General features: G+C 40.6%; 1 protein-coding gene across 1 annotated transcript in view; it reads right to left on the reverse strand.

Annotated features, from left to right (window-relative positions):
* Positions 1–9,761: 9,761 nt before the first annotated feature.
* The window catches only part of wdr11 (WD repeat domain 11), a 102,468-nt gene continuing 97,277 nt past the window's right edge, over positions 9,762–14,952 (reverse strand). Inside the window, exon 29 of the mRNA XM_061961438.1 lies at positions 9,762–10,674. Coding sequence (XP_061817422.1) covers positions 10,481–10,674 — 194 coding nt within the window. The 3' untranslated portion in view covers positions 9,762–10,480. The remainder of the gene's footprint in view (positions 10,675–14,952) is intronic.

Consider the following 14,952-nt stretch of genomic DNA (forward strand, 5'->3'; position numbering starts at 1 on the left):
CGGCCCTGGATATTGATGGGCTCCACCGGGGTCATTCTCTTCCTGAAGTCGATGACCAGCTCCTTGGTCTTGTCCACATTAAGGACTAGATGGTTCGCCTGAGACCACTCCACAAAGTCAGGGATCAGTGTCCTGTACTCCAATTCCTGTCCCTCTCTGATACACCCGACCACAGCAGAGTCGTCAGAGTATTTCTGCAGGTGGCAGGACCTGAAACTTTCCGAGTTGCTGTTGATCTTGTAGGAGCAGAATTGAGATCTGGCGTCTTTGAGATATTTTGAGTCTAAGTTTTGGTGCTCACGGTAGGCCAGTCTGTGGACAATCAGACCCAAAGCTTTGTGTGCCACTCGAGGATACGCCCAGCAGTTGTAATCTTTCGGAGATGATTTGTGAACCAGGGGGCAGAGTGCTGGAAGTTGACTGCCCTAGATTTTCACGGTGTGTGGGTATTTAGGGTGTTGGTTGTAAAAGTCAACCGATTCAGTTACAGATGAGAAGTCTCCAAATGTGGTTAGATGTAGAAGATATGTGTTCAGTGAGTCTCTTTTGATGCTTTTAATGTTTCAAAAACTGATTTGACGTGGGGGCTTTTGGTGGGAGGAAAGTATTGTAAGCTCCATAGATATTGCCTAGTGGTTTGAGATTGCCAAGTTGAAGACTTTTTTAATGGGGGGCAGAGTTCATTATCACTAGGTCAAGGGTGTGTCCTTTGGTGTGTCTGGGGTTTTTAACATATTGTTTTAGGTTTTGGCAGTTCAATGAGTGCAGAAAAGCGACAGGTGAGGGAGTCGACGTGAATATTCATATTACCAAGTATTACAAGGTTTGCAGGTGTAGTACAGAGTGTGTGGTGAGAAGGTTTTGAAGCTCGGGGATGAATGTTGAGTTTGGTTTAGAAGGCCAATAGACGAAGACGAGGAGTATTATTGTGGAGGTGGACAATTTGCATTTAAATGAAAGGGATTCAAACAAAGGCGGTTGGGGGAGTGGGACAGTGGAACGTTCCAGCTCGTTGCGATAAAAAAACAGCCAGGCCACCCCCATGACGACCAGAGCTTCAAGGCCTCATTTAGGGTGGAATGGACCTTTGGTTGATGCCATGTTTCAGTTAAGCACATCCCTGTATCAATGTGTTAATTAATAAAGCAAGCTTTGTTTGTGAGGGATTGGGCGTTAAGAAGTTCAGTCTTTATGTTTGATTTGGGGTGAATGCTTCTTTAGAGGTTGAAGCACTTTGACAATCCTTTCTTTTCCCCGGACATGCTTAGGTTGTCAAAATATCGCAATGTTTCCGGAATTGGTAGCTCCTGTAGCAGCGGCGCTCTGAGGACGTGTTGCCCCTGATTTCCACCGTCACAGCTGCGGTGCGTAATCGCCACACAACGGCGCCGCCATCTGTCATCCGGCAATCAGTCTGTGCAGCAAAATAGCGCAGACTTTTACGAAATCTTGCGAATCCGCGCATCATGTGATACAGTAAACACTGCAGAATGTCTCAAGCTTTGCCGTCCATCCAAACTTACAGGTGGGCGTGTCTGTGACGGAATGGACTTGACTTGAGAAAAAGACGACAGTTTTGTCTTGCAGAACAACATAATTTTTTTGTAGCAAGCAACAACACAACAGTAACATCATCTCCGGCAAGCGTTGCAGACATACAACTCCCACGAACCACGTTTCCCCGGCCCCCATATCAGCTGGCATTTGACATAGGACCCCATATGCGCAAATAGCAAAGGAGGGATTTCAGACCGATGCAGCCTTGGCTCTGTTACTGCTGGACTAGTAAGCAATTTTTGATGATCAAACCAAAACCAACCATCCATCTTCTTCCGCTTATCCGAGGTCAGGTTGCAGGGGCAGCAGCCTAAGCAGGGAGGCCCAGACTTCCCTCTCCCCAGCCACTTCGTCCAGCTCCTGCCGGGGGATCCCGAGGCGTTCCAAGGCCAGCCGGGTGACATAGTCCTCCCAACGTGTCCTGGTCTTCCCCGTGGCCTCCTACCGGTCGGACGTGCCCGAAACACCTCCCTAGGGAGGTGTTCGGGTGACATTGATTGATTGATTGATTGATTGAAACTTTTATTAGTCGATTGCACAGTTCAGTACATATCCCGTACAATTGACCACTAAATGGTAACACCCGAATAACTTTTTCAACTTGTTTAAATCGGGGTCCACGTAAATCAATTCATGGTAATCCTGACCAGATGCCCGAACCACCTCATCTGGATCCTCTCGATGTGGAGGAGCAGTGGCTTTACATTGAGCTCCTCCCGGATGGCAGAGCTTCTCACCCTATCTCTAAGGGAGAGCCCCGCCACCCGGCGGAGGAAACTCATTTCGGCCGCTTGTACCTGTGATCTTGTCCTTTCGGTCATAACCCAAAGCTCATTACCATAGATGAGGATGGGAACGTAGATCGACCGGTAAATTGAGAGCTTTGCCTTCCGGCTCAGCTCCTTCTTCACCACAACAAATCGATACAGCGTCCGCATTACTGAAGACGCCGCACTGATCCGCCTGTCAATCTCACGATCCACTCTTCCCTCACTCGTGAACAAGACTCCGAGGTACTTGAACTCCTCCACTTGGGGCAGGGTCTCCTCCCCCACCCCGAGATGACACTCCACCCTTTTCTGGGTGAGAACCATGGACTCAGACTTGGAGGTGCTGATTCCCATCCCAGTCGCTTCACACTCGGCTGCTAACCGATCCAGTGATCTCTCTCTGTCAAGCCAAAACAATAATGCTGATGTTAGCTATCGGAAATGTGCGTGGTAGCAATAAATAGCTACCAGCTTGTTAGTTTGCAGTTCCACACTGAGACGACCAGCCACGCAACAAATTCAAAAGTACCGTGTAAAGAAAAAAACATGTGATGACTGCAAACCGTAAATATAAAGTTAGCATAAAATATGTAGGTTCCTACTGTGGAAAGATCAGTCATACTAACTGACTGACAAACCCGATTTCCTCATGGCAAATGCCAGAATGAGAATCAGAATCAGAATAGTTTTATTGCCATTTTCTGAGAACGGGTTCACAAACTACAAATTTTTCTTGGTGCAATCGTGCAACATAAAACACATATAAAACAAATGTGGTCTTCTTTGAGGCAAAACACAGCTTTGGTCCACTGGCGCCACCAAAATCAACCAAAATTGAAAGTTCTTAAGTGGGGCTTTAAAAACTGTAAAGTCACAAACAAAAATGTTTGCCGCACACACAATTGGGACAAGTTTAAGGAGATTTGGACAAGGTGGGGCGCCAACTTCACACAGATCTGTTTCTATCTCATATAATACATGCACCGCAAGTACATAAGATCAGTCTGACGGGTAATCAATGTCAGCCACCTCGCGTTTAGAGGAACTTTTGAAAAATTATACCGCAATTGTCTTATTTACTGCGAAATAACAATGACTTCCACCATGTGCTTTTGGTGCTTCCTGCCAGTTCAGAAACCAAAGATATTGATTTATTATGCAACACAAGCCTAACCCAGCTTTGACTCATCTGAGAATAGTATTTCGGGAAAAGAAGACTTCTTAAACATTGAAGGAGGAGGCTGGGTGCGGAAAGAACACAAGTTTGGCACAACGCTGATGAATTCCCCTTAGGATGCAGGAGCTGCAGCCCATGCAGGGGGGAAGTAAGAGTTTGTTTGCAAGCTGCTTTCAGGGGCAGCTCACTCATGGGTGGTAAACAGAACGTCCAAGGGAAGAATAGAATGCTATGAGACCCCGCATACTAACGACCAGGTTGTAGCGGCTGGATCGTAGTTAAAGGTAGTTATTCATGAGCCTGATTTCAAGAAACACAATCAAGTTATTTGTGTGGTCTTCTGTTCCACACCGCTTTTATTCCATCTGGGAACAAAATGCACGTATCCCAGTGAATAAATCAATGCCAGCCTAAAGAAAAGAGGGAAAACGGCTCAATATGGACAGCTGTTGGCCTTCATTGGGAGCACAGGAAGAAGTGAGAAACTGCGGAAGCAGTTTGTGCCCCAAATGATTCACAGTAAGACCCGTTATTGAATGGCTGAACATTTCAATTCTACCTGAGGTGCAGTAAAAAAATAAAAGAACTGCAGATTGCACTTGGCATAAAACATTTTTTTTTTTAAAGGTACATGCAGCCAAAAACCCTTTGTGAAAAGTTTGAGCGCCTCCTTGTGTTGACATTTGCAAGTACAGTAAAGACAACTACAGAAATGTAATTTACTCACTGTATTATTTCACACACACACACACACACACACACACATATACATATATATATATATATATATATATATATATATATATATATACACACATATGTACACCTCCATGGCCAAATTCAAGCACTTTTTAAGGACTTTCAAGATACATTTTCCAGTTTTTCCAGTACCCTTCAAAAGGCGAAAACCAGTGTGAATCAATCCATAGCCTTGTTGTTGGAGGTCACCAAATGCTGTCTGTAGGAAAAATACAGCAAATCTGCTAAAACCTAAGCCTAACATTGAACCAGCAGTTATCATTAATTGAATGGGGCATATAAAATGAAGCAGTGTTTCTGTAGACTATTCAATGTCATTGGTGTTTGCAAGCGTTTTTTACTTGTTTGTTTGTATCATCATCATCATTCCTTACAAGAAATAACATGAATTATTATTGTTTACTTGTTTGATTGTATCGTAATTCATGCATACATCATGTTCATTAAAACGACAACCTCCCGGCATGATGGACCGATGCACCACTGTCCTCTTGGTGGCGACACAGCGTCCTATATACGGCTCTGGCATGACAACAACCTAATGTAAGGGCTCGTGCAAAGCCAACAGATCAAGCGTGTGGCTTTCATTTTTAAGGAAACACATTTTATTTTTTTCCATTTTATAATTAGCCTATTGAGTCAGACTGCTGAGAAATATGATGAAAATTTCCAAGCATTTCACCCAAAATTCAAGCATTTTTCAAACCTTGAAAACAAAACATTAAAACCCAAGCATTTTCAAGGTTTTTAAGCACCCGTACGCACCCTGATATATATATATATATATATATATATATATATATATATATATATATATATATATATATATATATATATATATATATATATACGTATATGTAAATTACTTTTTGTGCGTTTACAATGATTGTGACTGCAATAAAAGACAATTTAAGGCTTTTCTTTGCTCTTTTGCTACATGCCTTCACTGTCACACAAAATCAAAGCCTAAAATGCTCCATCACAATAGTGCATGACATCATTCACAGCAGCAAGAAAACACATCTGGGGCGTCATCAGATCTTCCACACACAAGTGAGTACTTTGTGAACTGGAAACACAGGAATATGTTAGGTCCTACAAAAGAAGCTTTCATTGCCATGTTGACAATGTTTGGTTCCACAGGGGGGAACAGGACTGAGGTGTTTCTGAAACACTACGAAAGGTGTTCCAGTCCCAACTCAGGACAGATTGACACATCGCAAGGTGGATAAAGACACAGTCTGTCATTGTATTGTCATACAGGTGATGTTGATGGTTAGTATGGAGAATAAGTGCAGGGGAAATATGGTGACAAGTTAGAACCCTTTTCTTTAAGCATGTGTGAAAATGATTATTTTCAAAACCTGTTGACAGCTCATCCTGTTAATATTCACACAGTTAAACAAAAGACTACTTTTGTTTCAAACAAATACTAATCAAATATGCCCTTGTGGTCTGCATGGCATGCAGTTAAGCACAAAATGAATCTTACCTTGGTCAAAATATCTGTTAAATATGATTTTTATTTGGTATGATTAGCAGCAAAAGAATGTAAGAATAGTTTGTGTTTGAGATATGCATTTTGTTTAACATATTTGACATTTTCTGAACCTATGCATTCCACTACTAAGTAGTCTGGTAACTTGAAGAATAATGTAGTCGCCTTTATACCTTATGTTACTTTGTTTGTGGCAAGCTGCAGCAAATGAATGTGGTATACACCCTGTCTGCTTCTAAACACTGCTTGTATACACCTGGGGCCTCATTTATATACAAAACCCCAAACCAGTTAAGTCGGCATGTTGTGTAAATCGTGAATAAAAACAGAATACAATGATTTGCAAATCCTTTTCAACCTATATTCAATTGAATAGACTGCAAAGACAAGATACTTAATGTTCAAACTGGTATTTTTTTATTTTTTTCCAAATATTAGCTCATTTGGAATTTGATGCCTGCAACACGTTTAAAAAAAGCTGGCACAAGTGGCAAAAAAGACAGAGAAGTTGAGGAATGATCATCAAACACTTATTTGGAACATCCCACAGGTGAACAGGCTAATTGGGAAAAGGTGGGTGCCATGATTGGGTATAAAAGCAGCTTCCATAAGATGCTCAGTCATTCACAAACAAGAATGGGGCGAGGGTCACCACTTTGTGAACAAATGCCTGAGCAAATTGTCGAACAGTTTAAGAACAACATTTCTCAACGCGAGAAAGGAAGGGAGCAAGGAATTTAGGGATTTCACCATCTACGGTCTGTAATATCATCAAAAGGTTAAGAGAATCTAGAGAACTCACTGCACGTAAGCGGCAAGGCTGAAAACCAACATTGATAGCCTGTGACCTTCGATCCCTCAGGCGGTACTGCATCAAAAAACGACATTAGTGTGTAAAGGATATCACCACACGGGCTCAGGAACACTTCAGATAACCACTGTCAGTAACTACAGTTGGTCGCTACATCTGTAAGTGCAAGTTAAAACTCTACTATGCAAAGCCAAAGCCATTTATCAACAACACCCAGAAACACAGCTGGCTTTGCTGGGCCTGAGCTCATCTAAGATGGACTGATGCAAAGTGGAAAAGTGTTCTGTGGTCTGATGAGTCCACATTTCAAATTGTTTTTGGAAACTGTGGACGTCGTGTCCTCCGGACCAAAGAGGGAAAGAACCATCCGGATTGTTATAGGTGCAACGTTCAAAAGCCAGCATCTGTGATGGGATATGGGTGTATTAGTGCCCAAGGCATGGGTAACTTACACATCTGTGAAAAAACATATGTTGCCATCCAAGCAACGTCTTTTTCATGGAAGCCCCTGCTTATTTCAGCAAGACAATGCCAAGCCACATTCTGCACATGTTACAACAGCGTGGCTTCGTAGTAAAAGAGTGCGGGTACTAGACTGGCCTGCCTGTAGTCCAGACCTGTCTCCCATTGAAAATGTGTGGCGTATTATGGAGTGTAAAATACCACAATGGAGACCCTGGACTGTTGAACAACTTAAACTGTACATCAAGCAAGAATGGGAAATAATTCCACCTGAAAAGCTTCAAAAATTGGTCTCCTCAGTTCCCAAACGTTTACTGAGTGTTGTTAAAAGGAAAGGCGACTTTTTTGCAATATGTTGCTGCCATTAAATTCTAAGTTCATGATTTGAAAAAAAAAAAAAAGTTTCTCATTTTAAACATTAAATATCTGGTCTTTGCAGTCTATTCAATTGAATATAAGTTGAAAAAGATTTGCAAATCATTGTATTCTGTTTTTATTTACGATTTACACAACGTGCCAACTTCACTGGTTTTAGGTTTTGTAAAAAAAAAAATGGTGCGTTGATTCCGTAACAAAACATTGCATACACACTAATCTCAAAATGTACGTACGCAAAAACTCCCTCAAAAATCGTATCAATTAAAGCATACTTTGTAGACTTTTACGCACTCTTCTGATGATAAATTAAGGCCACACTAAAGACTTCCTTCAACATGGTGTTCTCCCACTTTTGTCCATAAATGGTCAATGCAAAAATGCTCGAGAGTATGGTGATGAGTTCAAGTGATGGACTGCCAATGAAGGAAGGTAGCGATGGCACATCCAAAAAAGGCGACATTTTCAGATTGGTGTTTATAAAATCGAGCAACATAGCATAATTATTTTGGGGGGGCTATTTAACTTCATATCTAATTAAAACAACATTTTGAATGACAATATTTGACCAAAATAGTATAAGATCCACCGGGACTGAGAACTGTTGCTAAACTTTTGAAGAAAATGTTCATGTCTTAGCCTCCTGATTGCCAAGTCTTGGTCCAAATATTTTTTTTATTTTTGTCTTTATTTTGTCAAGTAAAGCAGACATTGCGTTGCATGACACAAGTAGTCAACATAAGCAATATTTAAACCTCTTTTGGGCAACTGATATACATACAAGATGATTGCAATATATCATTAGCACAATAAATATATATTTTTGTACAGTTGTTTATCCTATGAAGCTATATCAGTGGAAATAATAAAATTATGAGATTACATAGTGGTTGTGTAGCTTTGTGAAATCCAACCATTTGTACTCCAACCGTGTCATAAACTCCCAAAGTCTAAATGTATTAAGGAACGATGAATGTAATCATTTTATAATCTTTCAACATGATTTATCTAACAAAATATTATGCTGCAATCCAGATTTTTTGGTCTTTAGTCCAAAAAAGTAATGATTGACAGTGTGGCCACACACAAAGTAAAATACCTCACAACCTATTCACAAAGTGCTATGCAATTCAATTCAAAATGAGTAAAATAAACAACACTTCAATGACCCACTACAGTACAGCTACATGTAAATAACTACATGAATACAGCCCTATATTTGGATTAGTAGGCTCTAACAAATACACAATATATCCACGATTAAAGGAAGGCTTGAACATTGTGAAATGTGATGTGTTTTTTATGCGAGTATGACCTTTACTTCGGGCGTCACTGATTTTGTGTCTGAAAAGTTTTGCGGAAGATTGCGTACGAAAACAAACCTTTTTCTGTGGTCAAGTTTTCTACAAATTCCAACGTTTGCAGAGAAAGTTACTTACAAACATTTCAACCCTAGAGGCCCAACTTTTCTCAGTCTGCCAGAGAATAAAAAGATGTGCCATAAGGGATCAGTATTTAGACCCCTTCTAGGGGTGTACGGTAAATGTATTCATATTAGTTCATGCTCATATTACTATATTAGTCAGATCTAGATTACATCTGAACGATCGTATTCAGAATTTTCGGCACGCAAACAGTCGTACGGAATTTTCACACACTGCCATACGCTTTAAAAGTGAAAGACAGGAAGTGTATCTGGTGTCAGATATTTACTCGTTAATCAAATGCAAGCAGCTCCTCTATTTGCAGTGGGAACAAGATTCAGATTTGCAGGGCACCCCGACAAGCGCGTGGAGTGTGTATTACCAACTCCGCGAAAGGCAAGGTGTGGAAGCGTGCAGCACACTTTACCAAGTGTGCAGCGCAGCCCAGACTAGCGATAAAGCTAAGAGGGCAGAACCTGGAGGTGTACACCAGGGGTGTCCAAAGTGCAGCCTGTGGACCATTTGCAGACTACGCCTTGTTCTGTATGGGCCCAGGACACATGACAGAAATAACATAATATAGTAAACATTTTTTTTTTATAAAAAGTCCCTTCCTGGGGCGATTTGTTGTCAGCAACATAATCTAAAAATAAAAGTAAACTCATCCTGCAGAAGAACATTACAAAAAAGTAATATGACTTGTCTGAAATATGTTGACATATTGAATGTAAACATCTATCCAACATACAATTTGTTTGGTCTCATGTTAACATAAATCTGCATTTTAAAATGTTTCTCTATGCAAGAGGAAAAATGTTTGGACACCATTTTTAGGAACTTACCTGCAACACATTGGATATGCCTGTGTTAATGTATAATACCTGTAACTAGATTTGGATATGGAACTTTCTGGCAGAATGTAAGAAAATACTGAAAATTTATTTATTTTGTCTCATGCATTTTCAACTAAAAGATAGTTATTCAACAAATTCAGCAATCAAAACCAACAAAAATGACCCGACTATGAATAATTTCAGGCTTTACATGTAAGTTTCAAATAGGAATGGATTATGCACGTTTGGTCGTTAATTTCAAGCCTTCTTTTGCAGCGCAACACTGACACTCTCAGCTCTTGCAAGTTATTATTCTCATTTAGGTTCAATCAGAAAGTGCAATATTTTGGTGGAATGAGCTAACAGTGGGAGTAATATTTCCTTAAGAGAGTGCATACTCAAAATGAAAATATTGGAGGGTGCAACTAACTCATACGTTTCATCACAGCAGCAGAACAGCAATTTTTGCTACACTAATTAACACACGCACACGCAATAACCACTATAATAAATGAGTTAAATTCTATAGTCAGACGTCACTGTGAACAATAATGTGCATTACTTTACCTTTTGGGAAAATAACATATAATCTTTAAAGGCAGCAGCATGCAAACACAGCTGCCCACAAACAACAATGTTTGCACCATTACAAAAAACAAACATTACGAAATGTCAATCCTGCCCCAGCCACAGATGCGGGTAGACCGAAACAAGCAATAAATGACAAAATGGAAACTCTTCTGTCTTCTAATGATGCAGATGATCACAGTTCCACGGAAAAAAGGTTTATTTTCCGAACGTAATCCGTCCATCCTCATGCGTCAGTCGCCAGCTTGGCTTCATCATCATTAAGTGTGACTTCTGGCCCTCCTCCGTCCCCCTTGAACAACTCTTCCATCAGCTGCTCCCCCGCGGTGCCTGCCCGCGATGCCCAGAGAGCCGCTCCTTCTCGTAGGCCAAGCGAGCGCAGCAGCCGTGCGTACTCCAAAAACGTAGCCTCGATGAGTTTATGTGAAAAACACCGGGTCAAGGAAGACGTACAAGGTCAGAATCAAACACATGTCAACTCATTATGTAAACAAGCCTAAACATGCATTTTAAGACAATGAGTGATGACAATGCATTTTCTTGCTTAAAGGGGAACATTATCACCAGACCTATGTAAGCGTCAATATATACCTTGATGTTGCAGAAAAAAGACCATATATTTTTTTAACCAATTTCCGAACTCTAAATGGGTGAATTTTGGCGAATTAAACGCCTTTCTAATATTCGCTCTCGGAGCGATTGTGACGTCACATCGGGAAGCAATCCGCCATTTTCTCAAACACCGAGTCAAATCAGCTCTGTTATTTTCCGTTTTTTCGACTGTTTTCCGTACCTTGGAGACATCATGCCTCGTCGGTGTGTTGTCGGACGGTGTAACAACACGAACAGGGACGGATTCAAGTTGCACCAGTGGCCCAAAGATGCGAAAGTGGCAAGAAATTGGACGTTTGTTCCGCACACTTTACTGACGAAAGCTATGCTACGACAGAGATGGCAAGAATGTGTGGATATCCTGCGACAATCAAAGCAGATGCATTTCCAACTGGACTGGACAGATCAGCTTTCAGGAAAAGAGAGCGGATGAGGGTATGTCTACAGAATATGATGAAAACTGGGCTGTCTGCACTAGGGATGTCCCGATCCAGGTTTTTGCACTTGCGATCCGATACGATATTGTTTTTGCATTTTCGATCCGATACCGATACTGACCGATACCGATACTGACCGATACTGGCCTATCCGAGCATGTATTAAAGTTTAAAGTTATTTAGCCTACTTAGTTGTCAGAATCATGTTGAAAAGGGTTTTAGTACTCTTGATAACAACTAGCCAGCTGAATTAGGGGAGTTTGAATAATACACAATGGTTGGTAACAAGAAACTGACCTGTTTATTCAAAGATAAACACAAAATAGACAAAATTATACATGACAAACAGAAATGGCATCATTGAACTAGGGCTGGGCGATATGGCCTTTTTTTAATATTGCAATATTTTAAGGCCATATTGCGATACACAATATATATCTCGATATTTTGCCTTAGCCTTGAATGAACACTTGATGCATATAATCACAGCAGTATGATGATTCTATGTGTTTTGATTGATTGATTGAGACTTTTATTGGTAGGTTGCACAGTGAAGTACATATTCCGTAAAATTGACCACTAAATGGTAACACCCCAATAAGTGTTTCAACTTGTTTAAGTTGGGGTTCACTTAAATTGATTCATGATACAGATATATACTATCAGATATATACTATCATCATAATACAGTCATCACACAAGATAATCACATTGAATTATTTACATTATTTATAATCCAGGGTGTGGAGGGGGGCGCCAAAAAGACAGCCAAAAGAGTTTGATATGAGAATAAATCGAAAGTTAAAATATAGGGTAGAAATGCACCCATTTGCAGGAAATGTCTTGATTTTCAAAATGTTCTTTCAAGGCTTGCATGTCTACATTAAAACATTCTTCTTCATACTGCATTAATATATGCTACTTTTAAACTTTCATGCAGAGAAGGAAATCACAACTAAAAAAAATCACTAATTTTTTCATACGGTGTTGATGTGGAAATCTTTGCCATTTTGATGGTGTGGAGTCTGGACGTGTGGCACCGAATGGAGACAAGCGTCTCGACAGACATCACAATATTTGAACAATGATGACGAAAACTGTTGTCTCTGTCGTGTCCGTGTGTCGAAAATTGTTATGCGCTTATTTTTTTATTTGATTTTGTGCGTGCATAGATTTGCCGTGCGCAGAGGACGCTTGAGCAGGCGCGCACCTTAGCGGCTGCGCTAGCATCACAGCTAACGTTAGCCATGCCGCTACCTCGCTCTCTGCTGGGAGAGGACGTATACGTATGTGACGTATGACGTGACAGTATGTGACATATGACGTGACAGTATGTGACGTGTATAAGAAGGTGCGCTCGCTGTCTGTGAGAGGGAGACACAGGAAAGAGTGAGAAGAGCCTGTCGTGTAATGCCAGCAGCTAAAAGCAACTGCGTGAGAATTGTGGATGTGTTGAAGGTGTGCTGGAAAATGCGGAACGGAAATTACGGAGCAGCAGAAAAGTGGAATGTATTATTTAAATCGGTGCGTTGGAAAACACGGACCAGAGTTTTTTTTTAAACTGGATCTGGATCGGCATTTTCCCATGCCTTGCCGATACGCAATTTTTGGCAAATATCGGCAGCCGATCCGATCCAAATATCGGATCGGGACATCCCTAGTCTGCACTCTCAAAGTGCATGTTGTTGCCAAATGTATTTCATATGCTGTAAACCTAGTTCATAGTTGTTAGTTTCCTTTAATGCCAAACAAACACATACCAATCGTTGGTTAGAAGGCGATCGCCGAATTCGTCCTCGCTTTCTCCAGTGTCGCTGGCTGTCGTGTCGTTTTCGTCGGTTTCGCTTGCATACGGTTCAAACCGATATGGCTCAATAGGTTTAGTTTCTTCTTCAATTTCGTTTTCGCTACCTGCCTCCACACTACAACCATCCGTTTCAATACATTCGTAAACTGTTGAATCGCTTAAGCCGCTGAAATCCGAGTCTGAATCCGAGCTAAAGCTATAGCTTGCTGTTCTATGCGCCATGTTTGTTTGTGTTGGCATCACTATGTGACGTCACAGGAAAATGGACGGGTGTATATAACGATGGTTAAAATCAGGCACTTTGAAGCTTTTTTTAGGGATATTGCGTGATGGGTAAAATTTTGAAAAAAACTTCGAAAAATAAAATAAGCCACTGGGAACTGATTTTTAATGGTTTTAACCCTTCTGAAATTGTGATAATGTTCCCCTTTAAAGATTAGCCAGATGTCAGAAAGTTTTATGAATTACAATTTACCTCCAAAGAAAAACTGTGCACTCAGACTAGTCTGTTTATTTTTATTTGGCTTTGTCTCTGCTGTCACAAGTCTTGACATATAAAAAGTAAAGAACAGCAGGATTAGATGGAAGGAAGCACATACAACGGTAACTCAACTTAAGAGTGCCCCAACTTAAGAATGTTTTGAGATAAGAGCTGTCTTTCGGCTAATTGTTATACTTTAGAGGGGAATTGCACTTTTTCTAGAATTTTGCCTATCGTTCACAATCATTATGAAGGACATGGCAACGGATGGATTTTTTAAAATTGCATTCTAAATATTAAATAACCGTAAAGAAAAGTCTGCTTAGAGCGTAGCCAATGGGAACTCCACTTACGCAGACAAACCATTTATAGCGGCGCTGTGGTCAATTCCTGTATTACATCATCAACTGGTCAGCTGCTTCCTCCTTTCCCTGCTCCCACTAAGTTTATTATAGATTATAAAGCATGCCTCTGTCCTGAAAAATAGATGGCTGAAGATATAACCCGACAATTTGATAGCCATTTAGGATCTGGAACTGGCGAGAACGACACCCTGTTTTTTCGCGAGGATTTTGAGACATTTTTCATCAAAATGGGAATATATGAACATCCTAGCAATCGGCATTCTAATGACAGCGAACCTTATACAGTAAGTAATGTTTTATTATGTTTGTTAGCTCTCATCAAGCTTGCAGTGATGAACAAAAAAAAAAGCAAACGTGATAGGTTTGTGAAAATAATGCGCCGTGTATGCTTAAGATGATCAAAATACGTACATATTAAATGGCATGCCACCCAAAATTCTCAGCAACTTCTATAGAAGTACGGTTGAGAGTGTCCTTACCAGCTCAATCACGGTCTGGTATGGAAACTGCACTGCTAAGGACAGGAAGGCACTCCAGCGAGTGATTAAAACTGCTCAGTACATATCAGGAGCAGCCTTCCCCTCACTACAGGACATGTACTCTACCAGGGCAACCAGGGGAGCACACAACATCATAAAGGACAGTACACACCCCCAGCACAGTCTCTTCAGCCTCCTACCATCAGGCAGACGATACAGGAGCCTGAAATCCAGGACTATGAGACTGACAAACAGTTTCTACCCACAGGCCATCAGGCTTGTGAATGCTAACTTGTGAATGTTATATTACTTACTGTGCCTTGTATATACATTTTTATTTTTTATTTTTTTAGCTAAGTACCATGTGACTTGTTGAAGGGTGGACTAGCAAATCAAGATTTTCATTGTACGGCAAACTGTCTGTTTAACTGTGCATATGACAATAAACAATCTTGAATCTTATTATAAATGTGCCCGTTACTACATTACATATAGACTTACATCCTGTATGTAAAAC

This window comes from Nerophis lumbriciformis, linkage group LG02, assembly GCF_033978685.3.
Source record: "Nerophis lumbriciformis linkage group LG02, RoL_Nlum_v2.1, whole genome shotgun sequence".
In the NCBI taxonomy this organism is placed as follows: Eukaryota; Metazoa; Chordata; class Actinopteri; order Syngnathiformes; family Syngnathidae; genus Nerophis; species Nerophis lumbriciformis.